The sequence below is a fragment of the Mizuhopecten yessoensis genome, unplaced genomic scaffold, assembly GCF_002113885.1.
Source record: "Mizuhopecten yessoensis strain PY_sf001 unplaced genomic scaffold, ASM211388v2 scaffold5229, whole genome shotgun sequence".
NCBI classification, from domain to species: domain Eukaryota; kingdom Metazoa; phylum Mollusca; class Bivalvia; order Pectinida; family Pectinidae; genus Mizuhopecten; species Mizuhopecten yessoensis.
In genome coordinates, this window is record NW_018405944.1 from 1,151,834 (window position 1) to 1,167,158 (window position 15,325).

The 15,325-nt window shown below is 37.4% G+C and overlaps 1 protein-coding gene across 1 annotated transcript in view; it reads right to left on the minus strand.

Moving 5' to 3' along the window:
• Window positions 1-2,111: 2,111 nt before the first annotated feature.
• The window catches only part of LOC110450440 (probable methyltransferase TARBP1), a 32,113-nt gene continuing 18,899 nt past the window's right edge, over window positions 2,112-15,325 (minus strand). Inside the window, exons 19-28 of the mRNA XM_021497974.1 lie at window positions 11,815-11,964; window positions 10,860-10,943; window positions 10,057-10,244; window positions 9,294-9,381; window positions 8,739-8,925; window positions 7,126-7,314; window positions 3,940-4,064; window positions 3,270-3,406; window positions 2,445-2,989; window positions 2,112-2,127 (exon numbers count right to left, since the gene is read on the minus strand). Of these exons, the coding sequence (XP_021353649.1) occupies window positions 2,830-2,989; window positions 3,270-3,406; window positions 3,940-4,064; window positions 7,126-7,314; window positions 8,739-8,925; window positions 9,294-9,381; window positions 10,057-10,244; window positions 10,860-10,943; window positions 11,815-11,964 (1,308 nt within the window). The 3' untranslated portion in view covers window positions 2,112-2,127; window positions 2,445-2,829. The remainder of the gene's footprint in view (window positions 2,128-2,444; window positions 2,990-3,269; window positions 3,407-3,939; window positions 4,065-7,125; window positions 7,315-8,738; window positions 8,926-9,293; window positions 9,382-10,056; window positions 10,245-10,859; window positions 10,944-11,814; window positions 11,965-15,325) is intronic.

Below are 15,325 nucleotides of genomic sequence, written 5' to 3' on the forward strand. Positions count from 1 at the left end.
CACATCTGTGTAGCTGACGTAACTAGGTGACACATCCACCTCTATGGACAGCTGACATCACTAGATGACACATCCACCTCTGTGTAGCTGACATTACTAGGTGACACATCCACCTCTATGGATAGCCGACATCACTAACTGACACATCCACCTCTGTGGACAGCTGACATCACTAGGTGACACATCCACATCTGTGGATAACTGACATCACTAGGTGACACATCCACCTCTGTGAACAGCTGACATCGCGTGACACATCCACCTGTGTAGCTGACATCACTAGGTGACACATCCACCTCTGTGTAGCTGACATAACTAGGTGAAACATCTACCTCTGTGGACAGCTGACATCACTAGGTGCCCCATCCACCTCTGTGGACAGCTGACATCACTACGTGACACATCCACATCTGTGGATAACTGACATCACTAGGTGACACCTCCACCTCTGTGAACAGCTGACATCGCGCGACACATCCACCTGTGTAGCTGACATCACTAGGTGACACATCTACCTCTGTGTAGCTGACATCACTAGGTGAGACATCTACCTCTGTGGACAGCTGACATCACTAGATGACACATCCATCTCTGTGGATAGCTGCCATCACTAGATGACACATCCACCTCTGTGTAGCTCACATCACTAGGTGACACATCCACCTCTGGGGATAGCTGACATCACTAGGTGACACATTCACCTCTGTGTAGCTGACATCACTAGGTGAGACATCTACCTCTGTGGACAGCTGACATCAAGTGACACATCTACCTCTGTGGACAGCTGAAATCAAGTGACACATCTACCTCTGTGGACAGCTGAAATCAAGTGACACATCTACCTCTGTGGACAGCTGAAATCAAGTGACACATCTACCTCTGTGGACAGCTGAAATCAAGTGACACATCTACCTCTGTGGACAGCTGACATCAAGTGACACATCTACCTCTGTGGACAGCTGAAATCAAGTGACACATCTACCTCTGTGGACAGCTGAAATCAAGTGACACATCTACCTCTGTGGACAGCTGACATCACTAGATGACACATCCACCTCTGTGTAGCTAACATCACTAGGTGACACATCCACCTCTGTGGATAGCTGACATCACTAGGTGACACATCCACATCTATTGACTTTTTATATAATACATGGAAGTTATCTTGATTTGATCATTGGCAAAATGCAAAAAAATAATACAGCAAATTTATTGATTTAATCATTGACATTTATTTACAGTCATAAATAGGAAGATCTTGTCTAGAATGTTCAACCGACAAGACCCGAGGCAGTACATATCACACTGAGTGTCTGAGAACTGAGTGAAAAGTTTTCTGTTCCACTGAGAGATGTTGGCAATGGTACTTCAACAATACCTTGACTATCAGCTTGCAGAGTTGTTGATGTACGTACTGCTGCTTGAGACAGTGTGAGTGAGTTGTTGATGTCCGTACTGCTGCTTGAGACAGTGTGAGTGAGTTGTTGATGTCCGTACTGCTGCTTGAGACAGTGTGAGTGAGTTGTTGATGTCCGTACTGCTGCTTGAGACAGTGTGAGTGAGTTGTTGATGTCCGTACTGCTGCTTGAGACAGTGTGAGTGAGTTGTTGATGTCCGTACTGCTGCTTGAGACAGTGTGAGTGAGTTGTTGATGTCCGTACTGCTGCTTGAGACAGTGTGAGTGAGTTGTTGATGTCCGTACTGCTGCTTGAGACAGTGTGAGTGAGTTGTTGATGTCCGTACTGCTGCTTGAGACAGTGTGAGTGAGTTCTTAACATTAGCACATTCACACAACGCCACTATATATAGGTGACATTGAGGAAAAGTTGATCACTTCTGTTAATAATTTCTTGAGATCAAAACTCATACATGATGAAACCTCCTGATATTGAGAGGAAACTTAATCTGTTCTCATTTACAAATGGTTGACGTTGGTACTCACACCTTCCCTGACTTTGAAAGAGAGATCTAGAGTTAAACTGCCGACGTTGGTACTCGCACCTTCACAAACTTTGAGGGAGAGTTAATCTGCTGATGTTGGTACTCGCACACCTTCACAAACTTTGAGGGAGAGTTGTTCACAAACTTTGAGGGAGAGTTAATCTGCTGATGTTGGTACTCACACACCTTTACAAACTTTGAGGGAAAGTTGATCAACTAATGTCAGTACTCACACCTTCACAAACTTTGAGGGAGAGTTGATCAACTAATGTCAGTTCTCACACCTTCACAAACTTTGAGGGAGGGTTTTCACAAACTTTGAGGGAGAGTTTTCACAAACCTTGAGGGAGAGTTAATCTGCTGATGTTGGTCCTCACACACCTTTACAAACTTTGAGGGAGAGTTGATCAACTAATGTCAGTACTCACACCTTCACAAACTTTGAGGTAGAGTTGTTCACAAACTTTGAGGGAGAGTTAATCTGTTGAGGTCAGTACTCGCACCTTCACAAACTTTGAGGGAGAGTTGATCAACTAATGTCAGTACTCACACCTTCACAAACTTTGAGGGAGAGTTAATCTGCTGATGTTGGTACTCACACACCTTCACAAACTTTGAGGGAGAGTTAATCTGTTGAGGTCAGTACTCGCACCTTCACAAACTTTGAGGGAGAGTTAATCTGCTGAGGTCCGTACTCACACCTTCCCTGACAATGAAAGAGAGAGTTATTCTGCTGACATAGGTACTCGCACCTTCCCTGACAATGAAAGAAAGAGTTATTCTGCTGACATCGGTACTCGCACCTTCCCTGACATTGAAAGAGTGAGTTAATCTGCTCCGATGACGAGTCGTTGTCAGTATCACACCTTCAATCACATTGAGGGAGAGTTAATCTGCTCCGATGACGAGTTGCTGACGTCGGTACTCCCATACAAGCAGAGCTCCACTGACATGGACATTGAGAGACCGGATGATGCCCTGCTGTGGAATCTCCACACAAACATCTAACATATTAATCAGTTCCACGGGGATTCCCTCTCGCTCATTCCTGGAAATACACAATATTAACTAAATATAAAATCTCTGTTAACTGTAAACACTGAAAATGATACACGTTAAGTTATTTACTCTTATTTCATTTACATTTCAGTGTAATTTTCCCTCATTAGTTAAATAGACTTTCATAAACATTTAATTTCAAATACTGCACTCACGAGAAAAATAAAAAATATTGTGATTTCAAACCAGGTGAAAACATCCAAGTTTCTGGTTTTTATTCTTAATTGATGGTTTTCTATATGTCACATGAAAGAATGTTAATTTCATACCCCAGAAGTAGAAGAGACTTGTAAGGGAATTGGAAGTCTGTGAGGGAGACAGAATTGGCCGTCTGCTCCACTCCTATCAAAGTGTAACCGGCCTGTTTCTTCTCTGTAAGGAATGTTGTCAGCTTTTTCTTGTACACCTGCAATAAGTTATTACAGAAAAGTATTGGTGCGAGTTCATTAATTTCTTTATCATCTTAAGAGAATATTCTGACAAATATCTGGAATATTTCTTCATTGTTTCAACAATTTAGAAAAAATCACAAAATAAGAAGTTACACCCTTCTACATCTGTAATGCCCACATCACCTATTTTACTGTGCATAATACACTTAAGTACATATTCTTCAAATTTTACATCTCCGAAGAGCTCGGTCGGCTTTGCTCTTAAATCATGTGGTTCATAAGAAGGGGTGACATCTTAAAATTTAAAAGATTGCCCCCTGAATATAAGTCTAGCTAACTTTCATGAACACATCTGATAGCCTCTAACCTCTGGAAGACACAGAACAAGTTGCTTGCAATTGAAGAGTGTAACACTAAAATAACCTTGGCTATGGGGGTCAAGGTTATGTATCTAAACAATCTTAAAGCTTGGTATCCTTGAGCTTGAGAACAACACAAATCTATGGTTTCCGACCTTATAACACAAACAAGTATCAAATGAACCTACCTCTGTGATCGGAAGCCACTTCTGTGCAGTCACACTGAGGGTCTGGAACATTTTGTCTTCAAGGTTCTTCATTCTGCCGATAACAAATTCAGACACACCAAAGATCTCGCTGGTGCGACACAGTCCTGTTGTTATCAAAGACAAAGAAGAAAATGCAAATTGTTATTTCATGGAATATTCAGCAGTTTGTTTTTACATTACTCAAAGCTTCAAGAACAGAGTATCGCCAAACCCGATTAGTTTTAGGGTGATAATTCAACCTATTTAACTTTTAACCCTGAAGAGTTCTGTGACTTTGGGTCTTCCACATTGGATGATTGTGCATATTGTCACATACTTCAAAGAGTAAATATTGGACTTTGGACCGACCATATGCTTTGATTTACCTGTTAGTTTCTAATTGAGGTAAATAAAGCTTACCGTTAATTATTAGGATGTCCCACAATCAGGTGTTTCATTTTCTACTGGGGCATGATCCCATTTCCATGATTCATGTATGTGTTCTAATATGTATCCAGGGTAATGACAATAATACCCCGATAATTTCATCATTCGAACACTCGATGGAAAGATTAAACATTTTTCTATAAGGTGAAGGATCCCTTAAGTATGGGGTAAATATAAATAAAACTGGTACAGATTGCTTTTCTTGAGACTTTTGATTTGTTCTGATAACATGCATATAAACCGACCATTGACTGAGGATAGGAGCCACGACCGAGTCATTTCAAATGTAACGTAGACCCAATAGCCTTCATGGGAGTTTGTAAGATGGATGTTGATTTGCATTGTAATGGGGCTTAGATTTTACCTTTGACCTTCTGTATACAGGGTTAATTTCACAGCAGGTTTTTTTGTTTTTTTTACAGATTTTAGTAACAAGACGCCCAATGGGCCTGAATTGCTCACCTGGTATAAATCTCACACTTGTTATCTTAAAAGCGGACAAAAATACAACTACAGGCAGAATATCAGTGTTTGACTCATAAGAACCTATTAAAAGATTTAAACATATGACGCCCGTGACCTTGAATGTCGAACAAGGACATAAGATTGAATAGAGTTTAGAGTCTTCCAACACAGCATGCTTCTAGCAAAATATCATTACCCTGGACCTTTTGGTTATACAGAACAAATTATTTAAAGATTAAAACATATATTGACCAGTGTGACCTTGAATATGGGCGAAGGTCATTCATTTGAACAAACTTGGTAGCCCTTCATCCGAGCATGTTACTGGCTAAATTAAAGCACCATAGGCCTCTCAGTTATTCATTAGAAGTTGTTTAAATGTTTTAAACATAGACCCTTGTGACCTTGAATACATGTCAAGGTCATTTATTTGAACAAACTTGGTAGCCCTTCATCCCAGCATGTTAATGGCCAAATATCATCACCCCATGCCTCTTGGCTATTTAGAAGAAGTTGTTTAAAGGTTTTAAACATATTTGACTCCAGTGATCTTGAATATAAATCAAGGTCATTTATTTTAACAGACTTGGTAGCCCTTCATCCAAGCATGTTACTGGCCAAATATCATCACCCTATGCCTCTCGGTTATTCAGAAGAAGTGGTTGAAAGGTTTTAAACATATTTGACCCCCGTGATCTTGAATATAAATCAAGGTCATTTATTTGAACAAACTTGGTAGCCCTCCATCCGAGCATGTTACTGGCCAAATATAATCACCCTCGGCCTAATGGTTATTCAGAAGAAGTTGCTTAAAGAATTTAACATATTTGACCCCTGTGACCTTGAATATAAGTCAAGGTCATTTATTTCAAAAAGACTTGTTAGACTTTCATCCGTGCATGTTACTGGCCAAATATCATCACCATATGCCTCTCGGTTATTCAGAAGAAGTGGTTTAAATGTTTTGAACATATTAGACCCCTGTGACCTTGGATATAAGTCAAGGTCATTTATTTGAACAAACCTGGTAGCCCTTCATCCCAGCATGTTACTGGCCAAATATCATCACCCTATGCCTTTCGGTTATTCAGAAGAAGTGGTTTAAAGGTTTTAAACATATTTGACCCCTGTGACCTTGAATATAATTCAAGGTTCATTTATTTGAACAAACTTGGTAATCCTTCATTTCAGCATGTGACTGGCCAAATATCATCACCCTAGGCCTTTCGGTTATTCAGAAGAAGTTGTTTAAAGATTTTAACATATTTGACTCCTGTGACCTTGAAAATGGATGAAGGTCATTTATTTTAACAAACTTGGCAGCCCTTTGTCCCAGCATGCTTCTTACCAAATATCATCACCCTAGGCCTTTTGGTTACTGAGAAAAAGTTGTTTAAAGTAAAAAGTTGACGCCGGACGGACGCCGGACCATGCCATAACCTCACTAAGTGCTAATAAAACAAGAAAGATATTCCAATCAACTTGACATCAACTGCAAAACTACCCATTCAACAAAATTCGTTATTGTGAACATAGCTGTGCCCAAAAATGACTCCAGGTTTGAAAGCTTTTGAAGAAAAGTTGATGTACATACTGCTGTGGGTGTAGATTTGACCTTAGTTCTACCTCCAAGACAGGGTTTTTGCCAGGTGTTTATAGGGTCCGGTACAGTAACCCATTCCCAATAGAAAAATGACCCTGCGTTTTTCCAATTTCAGTCTCTATTTTCCCAATTCATTATTGGATTTAAAAGCATGTTTATACAAGTTCCAAGTCGTAATATGTGCAATGCTGAAAGTATTACCATACATGATGGAGCATTCAAATACATAAATAGCGAAAAATTGAAATCGAATAAAGAAAAACACTGAACATTTTGATTTGTTTATTTATTGCTATACATTTTACTGAAACATTGCAGGATCAATTTTTCCAAACTTATGATTTTTTCCCAAACCTGTACATGTGGGAACATCAATGAAATTTCTGAATTTTTGCCAAATGCCGATACTATTTTTCCAATTCTTGCTCAGGGACTCTTTCCCAAAAAAGCTGGCAAAACCCCTGCAAGATTAGGAAGCTTGAAAGCCTACAAAGGAGATACTTTTGCGAACAGCTCTAAATTTGACCTCTATCTTGCATTCAAGCTTGGGGATCTTGTCTACTTTTGTGTATTGCACTAGGTTTAGATTTGACCTCCGATGTTGGTGAGCTTCTTTATATGGGACATATTTTAGTGTATTACTGTTGGATTATATTTGACCTCTGACCTACCTCCAAGGTTGGGGAGCTTCTCTATAAGGGAGGTAACCAGAACTAGTCCTCCTGCTTGATGCCGCTTCTTACAGAAGTCCAGTTCCTCTTGTGCTTCATCGTCAGGTGTCATCAGTCGCCAAGGCATAATCTTCTTCTGGAAGTCTCCGCTCTCCTCTTCGTCTTCCTGTTCATTTCCAGCAGCTGTAACTGTCACAGTACTTAGGGTTTTACACTTCCATGACACATGCCATCATACTGATGTTAATTGACTCCAGACACTTTTCATTGTGCAATGTACATACACAATGTACTCCTTTATCCTTATTAAAGTAATTCAAATGCATATCTTTGGAAAGTATGCTTCAAATACCCCAAGTATATATGGCATGTTATTTAAACAATTTTCGTATGAATACAGTAAAATGATACATAATGCCTCGTTTCAATTGACAACTCTCATAACAATTCCTTTATATGTCTCTCCATCTATAATGTATCACCAAACCCCTTTACAATGCCATTTGTTTCTTAAAAATCCTTATATTTCCCCTCAATATGGTGCCAAACTTCTCAATAAAACACCAGAAGGTAGCTAGACCAAGGGTGGCAGTATAACAAGGTACATTAAGGGGATAGGATATTTATTTTGAGTGGCTGTACAGGAATGGGTTTGAAATCCAGATAAAAAAGGTTAAGAGTTTAACATAATTTCAATAAACTACACAGCTCATTATGTTACATGCTACACATTATTGGATACCCACGGCTGATTTGACTTCGTTACTCACTCATCACCCGGTGTTGTAAATCAGTCGTGGGTATCCGACGATGCATACTTCATTGTCATTTGTTTTGGTTAGAAATGTGTGGTGGGTGGGTCTTAACACAATTGAACGTGATGGCTATATTACTGAAAAGAACACTATTGCGAATCTCAAAATTCACTTTAAACTTCTGTAAAAAGTTTCTTATAATTATCACCATTCCATTTGCTTCCCGAAAACTCAAACCAAACAACAATGACAGAAAAAGTGATGCTGAGGACAAACAAATGTCACATAACAATAGCGTAAAATGGCAAGAAATATTCACCAATCATTCTTGTTTCAAATCTTCCATTGACTGACCAGTGGATTAACAACCAATGAGTTCTAGTGAAAAAGTTCAGATCCAAATATTGATACAATGATATACATGGTTCCTTATCACAACAGTGTAGTACGATTAAATATGTAATCAAATATACCACTAGTGATATCCCCAATTCAATGTACCCCAAGTAGGGTGGTTGATACCACTAGTGATATCCCCAATTCAATGTACCCCAAGTAGGGTGGTTGCATAGCACAGTGGATAAAGCACTCGCTTTTCACCAATGCAGCCAGGGTTTGATTCCCCGATCGGACATGAAAATATATGGGGTCACCTGTCCGACTACGTGGTTTTCTCCAGGTAATCTTCCTCTCATGTTGACTACCCCTGCGCTAACATCTGGGCCAACAAGAGTGATTAAAATAAGTTACAAAAACTTGTTTCATAATTGTTAAATAAATAAAGTTTATCTTATGTTGTTAATAAGAAAAGTTAAAGAAACAGTTCTAAAAGACCAATTTTCCATTATTCATATTTACACTTGTTTGCAATTTTCCATGTGCCTGCCGCGGAGCTGGCCAGTGAGTCTGAGGGGTTTAGGATGGGTATCCAGGGTTCGGTTCCTGCCTCCTTGGTCGCCATCATCCTGCCCTCCAGGAACATGTTGGGTAAGATCCATTCATCATCCATTAGACAGGCAAGGCGAGGCAGACTGTGGAAAATTGTCTGCAACACGGTCAAACAACTATATCTTAGTAGCTGTTATCATATGCACAAAACGTGACATTGTTTAGTGCTTGCAAAAATAATGTAGAATTTTCTACATCATTGATAATCAGTAGTCCTACTTAGTTCTATTAAACAGGTAATCTGTAAGGTTTTTTTCTGATACTGTGATAGAGTGAAAATAAACCTCCAAACACTTATCACTAGTGTAAACGGGGTAATGTTTGTGGCAGTGTATTTTAGCTTGTGAACAGAAAGATTCCACTGCATTAATGTAAGATCTAGTTAGAGACAAAAGACAGCAATAATCATAAGTCCGCTTATTGACAAATACCCTCATGAAATAACATGTGTAATGTGTAAAATACCTCAATACTAAAGTCCCGTTCAAAGTCGAAGTCCTTCATGAAAAAGTTTTCAGTCAGTTTGGTCAAATTTTTTGTAGAATTGTAGTTCCTGTAACCAGTATAAATAGTGAAATATTTTAAAAACCTTTTATCACCGTTACTTATAACATGAGGTATTTGTGTACTCAAAACTGATTTTTTTTTTCTTGGAACAATTATTTCAAAACAAATCTAGGTTTACAATTTACAACTTTTTTCGAGATGAAATCAAAAATCAAAAAGAAATGTATAAGACAAACAAGGGTACCGCAATAGCGGAACATAATACGCCTGTCATACATTGAATGAGCAGTTGCCTGTATGGTTGTACATAAAGGGCCATAACTCCATTAATTACGGTTGGACAATGGTGGTTATCGAACCGAGCTATCATGGCAATGAACCTTCTTATGAAGTTTGAAGTCAGTCTATTGAAAGCTACTCAATATATTGAGGGGACACCGCTATTGATGGTTATCAAACTTGTTTGAGCTGTTATCGTAATTAACGTTCTTATGAAGTTTGAATGTAATCTGTAGAAAATTAATGAAGATATCGAGCAGACACAAAGCGCAACCGCCCGCCACTAACATGATAACATTATATGTCCCATCTTTCGACAGGCGTATAAAAACAACATTACGCCACCAGGTCCATTTTCATAAACAAAAACTCTGGCTTAACTAGTCAAACTGTTCTGATGTGATAAACAAATGTGCTCCATTATTGAGTAGTTGTGCCTTACTTGCTCTCCTCAATGAACCGTGTGACAGAGTCTAGGAACGGGAATGCTGTGAGAACTTGACTGATACCAAGAGCACGACACTGGGCCGACAACTTCATTATGGTGACTTGGGCGTGGATCCTGGTGTTAAAGTGGTGTGCCATACACCAGGGCAGTACGGCCGACACTGCAGACATGTAGTACTGAGTCTGCAAGGTCAGGGAGTCATTGTTAATATTTTGTTACAATTCATCTTTAACTATGAGAAATGTTATGTTGTATGTACAGTGCAAAACACCAAAATAGACAAAACTCATAGGCTTGCCAATAAACTATAGGACAATGCTTAAGATTGACCTTGACATTAAGGCTAAAGACATTACAGTTGTATGACCTTGATCTTGGATAGAGGAAATTAGAAGTGTATTAGAGATTGCTGTCCTCAATATGCTTACCAACTATAAAGTAACATAAAAAATATTCAATCCCCTAGATACAAGATACAAGAAACTTAATTTAACGTCGCATATATCAAACAGAGAAACATTAGCGCTGTAGCTCTATTTTTGCGATAAACATGATAAAAGCAAACAGAAAACAACAAATCAAGCTATACACTATCACAGAATTTATTGCAAGAAAATCATTTGAATGATTTAAACTTTGACCCTTGCTTTGACCCCGACCTTAATGATACAAACAAACTGCCTTGTCATGATCTACAAGGCTTTGTCAAAAACGTATTTACCCATTTACTCATCCAATTGCATTCAACTTTTGCTGGCTGTATAAACAACAACATACACATCAACAAACTTGTTTACCTGTCTGTTCCCTCTGAGGTGTGGTCCTAGTAAAGCTACTGTACAAAGTAGACCACATATCACTACTGTGTTTCTCTCGTCCAACTGAAAGTTTAATAGTATATATACATGTATACCTGGTATTCTGGTCTATATATATATATCAACTAGGACATGGGACAACAGAAGAAGCAATGTTTAAGTCATTGGTATGGGTTAAAAAATTACAAGAAATTAATAACTTCTTGAATACCTAACTGATCAGATACTAAAAGATTGGAAAGTAAGCTGGCCTCGAAAATAAGCCTGGAATCCATTACTCCCATAAACCAGATTTTAGGGCATGTCAGTTCATCTTAATATCAAGATAATTTGAGCCATTTCTTATCAACGCTACACATATGATTATTTGCATTGACAAAAGTGAAATATACAAGTCTATGAAGTGGAATGAGATACAAAATGAAAGATACAAGTTTCTGAAGTGGAATGAGAGACAAAATGAAAGATATAAGTATTTGAAGTGTAACCAAAGTATAGTATATAGGTTGTGCAAAACAAACATTTTTTACTTGAATTTAAGCCTTAAGGTACCATAGTGCATCACACATTGTGCCTGTGATTTGTGTTAAAGTAAATGTAAACCGTACACATAACATAAGTGTTGGTAATAAGTTGCCTTACACAATAAATCTATGACTTGTTTTAGACAAAAGGTTATACATGCTATATAGCTACCTCACACATGTATACCTGTGATCTGTGGTAGAGTTATCTTCCTTTGAAAATATTCACATAATACAGAAGGTGATTCAGATTTATACTAGACTAGATTCAGACATTCTGATGTACATGTAACATCCATCGAATGAATCAAATTTTGAATTATGAAAGTTATTTGATAATTTTTACGAGCGAGAGCTCTTTTGTAAAGAGAATTCTGGAGGTCACAGTTAGGTAACATGTAGATACTCACATCTACAAACATATGGATGAGTTTATCCACCAGGAAGTCGAACCTGAGGATGAGACGAAGCATGAGCCATTGGACCAGGTTACGAATGGACGGCTGGTTGGGCTGGCCCATCACCTCTATACACAGCTTCCACATCTTATCAACATTTTCCTGTAATATAACGTCCACATGATATCAAATGTTGTACTGTAACACACACCCATATCAAAACAACATTATCCTGTAATATAACGTCCACCTGATATCAAATGTTGTACTGTAACACACACCCATATTAAAACAACATTATCCTGTAATATAACGTCCACCTGATATCAAATGTTGTACTGTAACACACACCCATATTAAAACAACATTATCCTGTAATATAACGTCCACCTGATATCAAATGTTGTACTGTAACACACACCCATATTAAAACAACATTATCCTGTAATATAACGTCCACCTGATATCAAATGTTGTACTGTAACACACACCCATATTAAAACAACATTATCCTGTAATATAACGTCCACCTGATATCAAATGTTGTACTGTAACACACACCCATATTAAAACAACATTATCCTGTAATATAACGTCCACCTGATATCAAATGTTGTACTGTAACACACACCCATATTAAAACAACATTATCCTGTAATATAACGTCCACCTGATATCAAATGTTGTACTGTAACACACACCCATATTAAAACAACATTATCCTGTAATATAACGTCCACCTGATATCAAATGTTGTACTGTAACACACACCCATATTAAAACAACATTATCCTGTAATATAACGTCCACCTGATATCAAATGTTGTACTGTAACACACACCCATATTAAAACAACATTATCCTGTAATATAACGTCCACCTGATATCAAATGTTGTACTGTAACACACACCCATATTAAAACAACATTATCCTGTAATATAACGTCCACCTGATATCAAATGTTGTACTGTAACACACACCCATATTAAAACAACATTATCCTGTAATATAACGTCCACCTGATATCAAATGTTGTACTGTAACACACACCCATATTAAAACAACATTATCCTGTAATATAACGTCCACCTGATATCAAATGTTGTACTGTAACACACACCCATATTAAAACAACATTATCCTGTAATATAACGTCCACCTGATATCAAATGTTGTACTGTAACACACACCCATATTAAAACAACATTATCCTGTAATATAACGTCCACCTGATATCAAATGTTGTACTGTAACACACACCCATATTAAAACAACATTATCCTGTAATATAACGTCCACCTGATATCAAATGTTGTACTGTAACACACACCCATATTAAAACAACATTATCCTGTAATATAACGTCCACCTGATATCAAATGTTGTACTGTAACACACACCCATATTAAAACAACATTATCCTGTAATATAACGTCCACCTGATATCAAATGTTGTACTGTAACACACACCCATATTAAAACAACATTATCCTGTAATATAACGTCCACCTGATATCAAATGTTGTACTGTAACACACACCCATATTAAAACAACATTATCCTGTAATATAACGTCCACCTGATATCAAATGTTGTACTGTAACACACACCCATATTAAAACAACATTATCCTGTAATATAACGTCCACCTGATATCAAATGTTGTACTGTAACACACACCCATATTAAAACAACATTATCCTGTAATATAACGTCCACCTGATATCAAATGTTGTACTGTAACACACACCCATATTAAAACAACATTATCCTGTAATATAACGTCCACCTGATATCAAATGTTGTACTGTAACACACACCCATATTAAAACAACATTATCCTGTAATATAACGTCCACCTGATATCAAATGTTGTACTGTAACACACACCCATATTAAAACAACATTATCCTGTAATATAACGTCCACCTGATATCAAATGTTGTACTGTAACACACACCCATATTAAAACAACATTATCCTGTAATATAACGTCCACCTGATATCAAATGTTGTACTGTAACACACACCCATATTAAAACAACATTATCCTGTAATATAACGTCCACCTGATATCAAATGTTGTACTGTAACACACACCCATATTAAAACAACATTATCCTGTAATATAACGTCCACCTGATATCAAATGTTGTACTGTAACACACACCCATATTAAAACAACATTATCCTGTAATATAACGTCCACCTGATATCAAATGTTGTACTGTAACACACACCCATATTAAAACAACATTATCCTGTAATATAACGTCCACCTGATATCAAATGTTGTACTGTAACACACACCCATATTAAAACAACATTATCCTGTAATATAACGTCCACCTGATATCAAATGTTGTACTGTAACACACACCCATATTAAAACAACATTATCCTGTAATATAACGTCCACCTGATATCAAATGTTGTACTGTAACACACACCCATATTAAAACAACATTATCCTGTAATATAACGTCCACCTGATATCAAATGTTGTACTGTAACACACACCCATATTAAAACAACATTATCCTGTAATATAACGTCCACCTGATATCAAATGTTGTACTGTAACACACACCCATATTAAAACAACATTATCCTGTAATATAACGTCCACCTGATATCAAATGTTGTACTGTAACACACACCCATATTAAAACAACATTATCCTGTAATATAACGTCCACCTGATATCAAATGTTGTACTGTAACACACACCCATATTAAAACAACATTATCCTGTAATATAACGTCCACCTGATATCAAATGTTGTACTGTAACACACACCCATATTAAAACAACATTATCCTGTAATATAACGTCCACCTGATATCAAATGTTGTACTGTAACACACACCCATATTAAAACAACATTATCCTGTAATATAACGTCCACCTGATATCAAATGTTGTACTGTAACACACACCCATATTAAAACAACATTATCCTGTAATATAACGTCCACCTGATATCAAATGTTGTACTGTAACACACACCCATATTAAAACAACATTATCCTGTAATATAACGTCCACCTGATATCAAATGTTGTACTGTAACACACACCCATATTAAAACAACATTATCCTGTAATATAACGTCCACCTGATATCAAATGTTGTACTGTAACACACACCCATATCAAAACAACATTATCCTGTAATATAACGTCCACATGATATCAAATGTTGTACTGTAACACACACCCATATTAAAACAACATTATCGTGTAATAATACAACATCCACATGTTATACACATTATCCTGTATTGTATTCATCTTGAGAAATTAAGCCCCATCTCTGACTCAACCATCTAGCCAACACTAATTTGATTGTGCCACTATTCATCTATCATAAATCATCTTGTCCCATTCACAAGCTACCGCCTATCCAATTTGATTGTTACACTATCCAGCCCAAACTATCACGTTTTCTCCATCATTCATTCCTCCCAACACCCAGACAATAGTTAAATTAGGGGACAGATATGCCTTTGGTATGGGAAA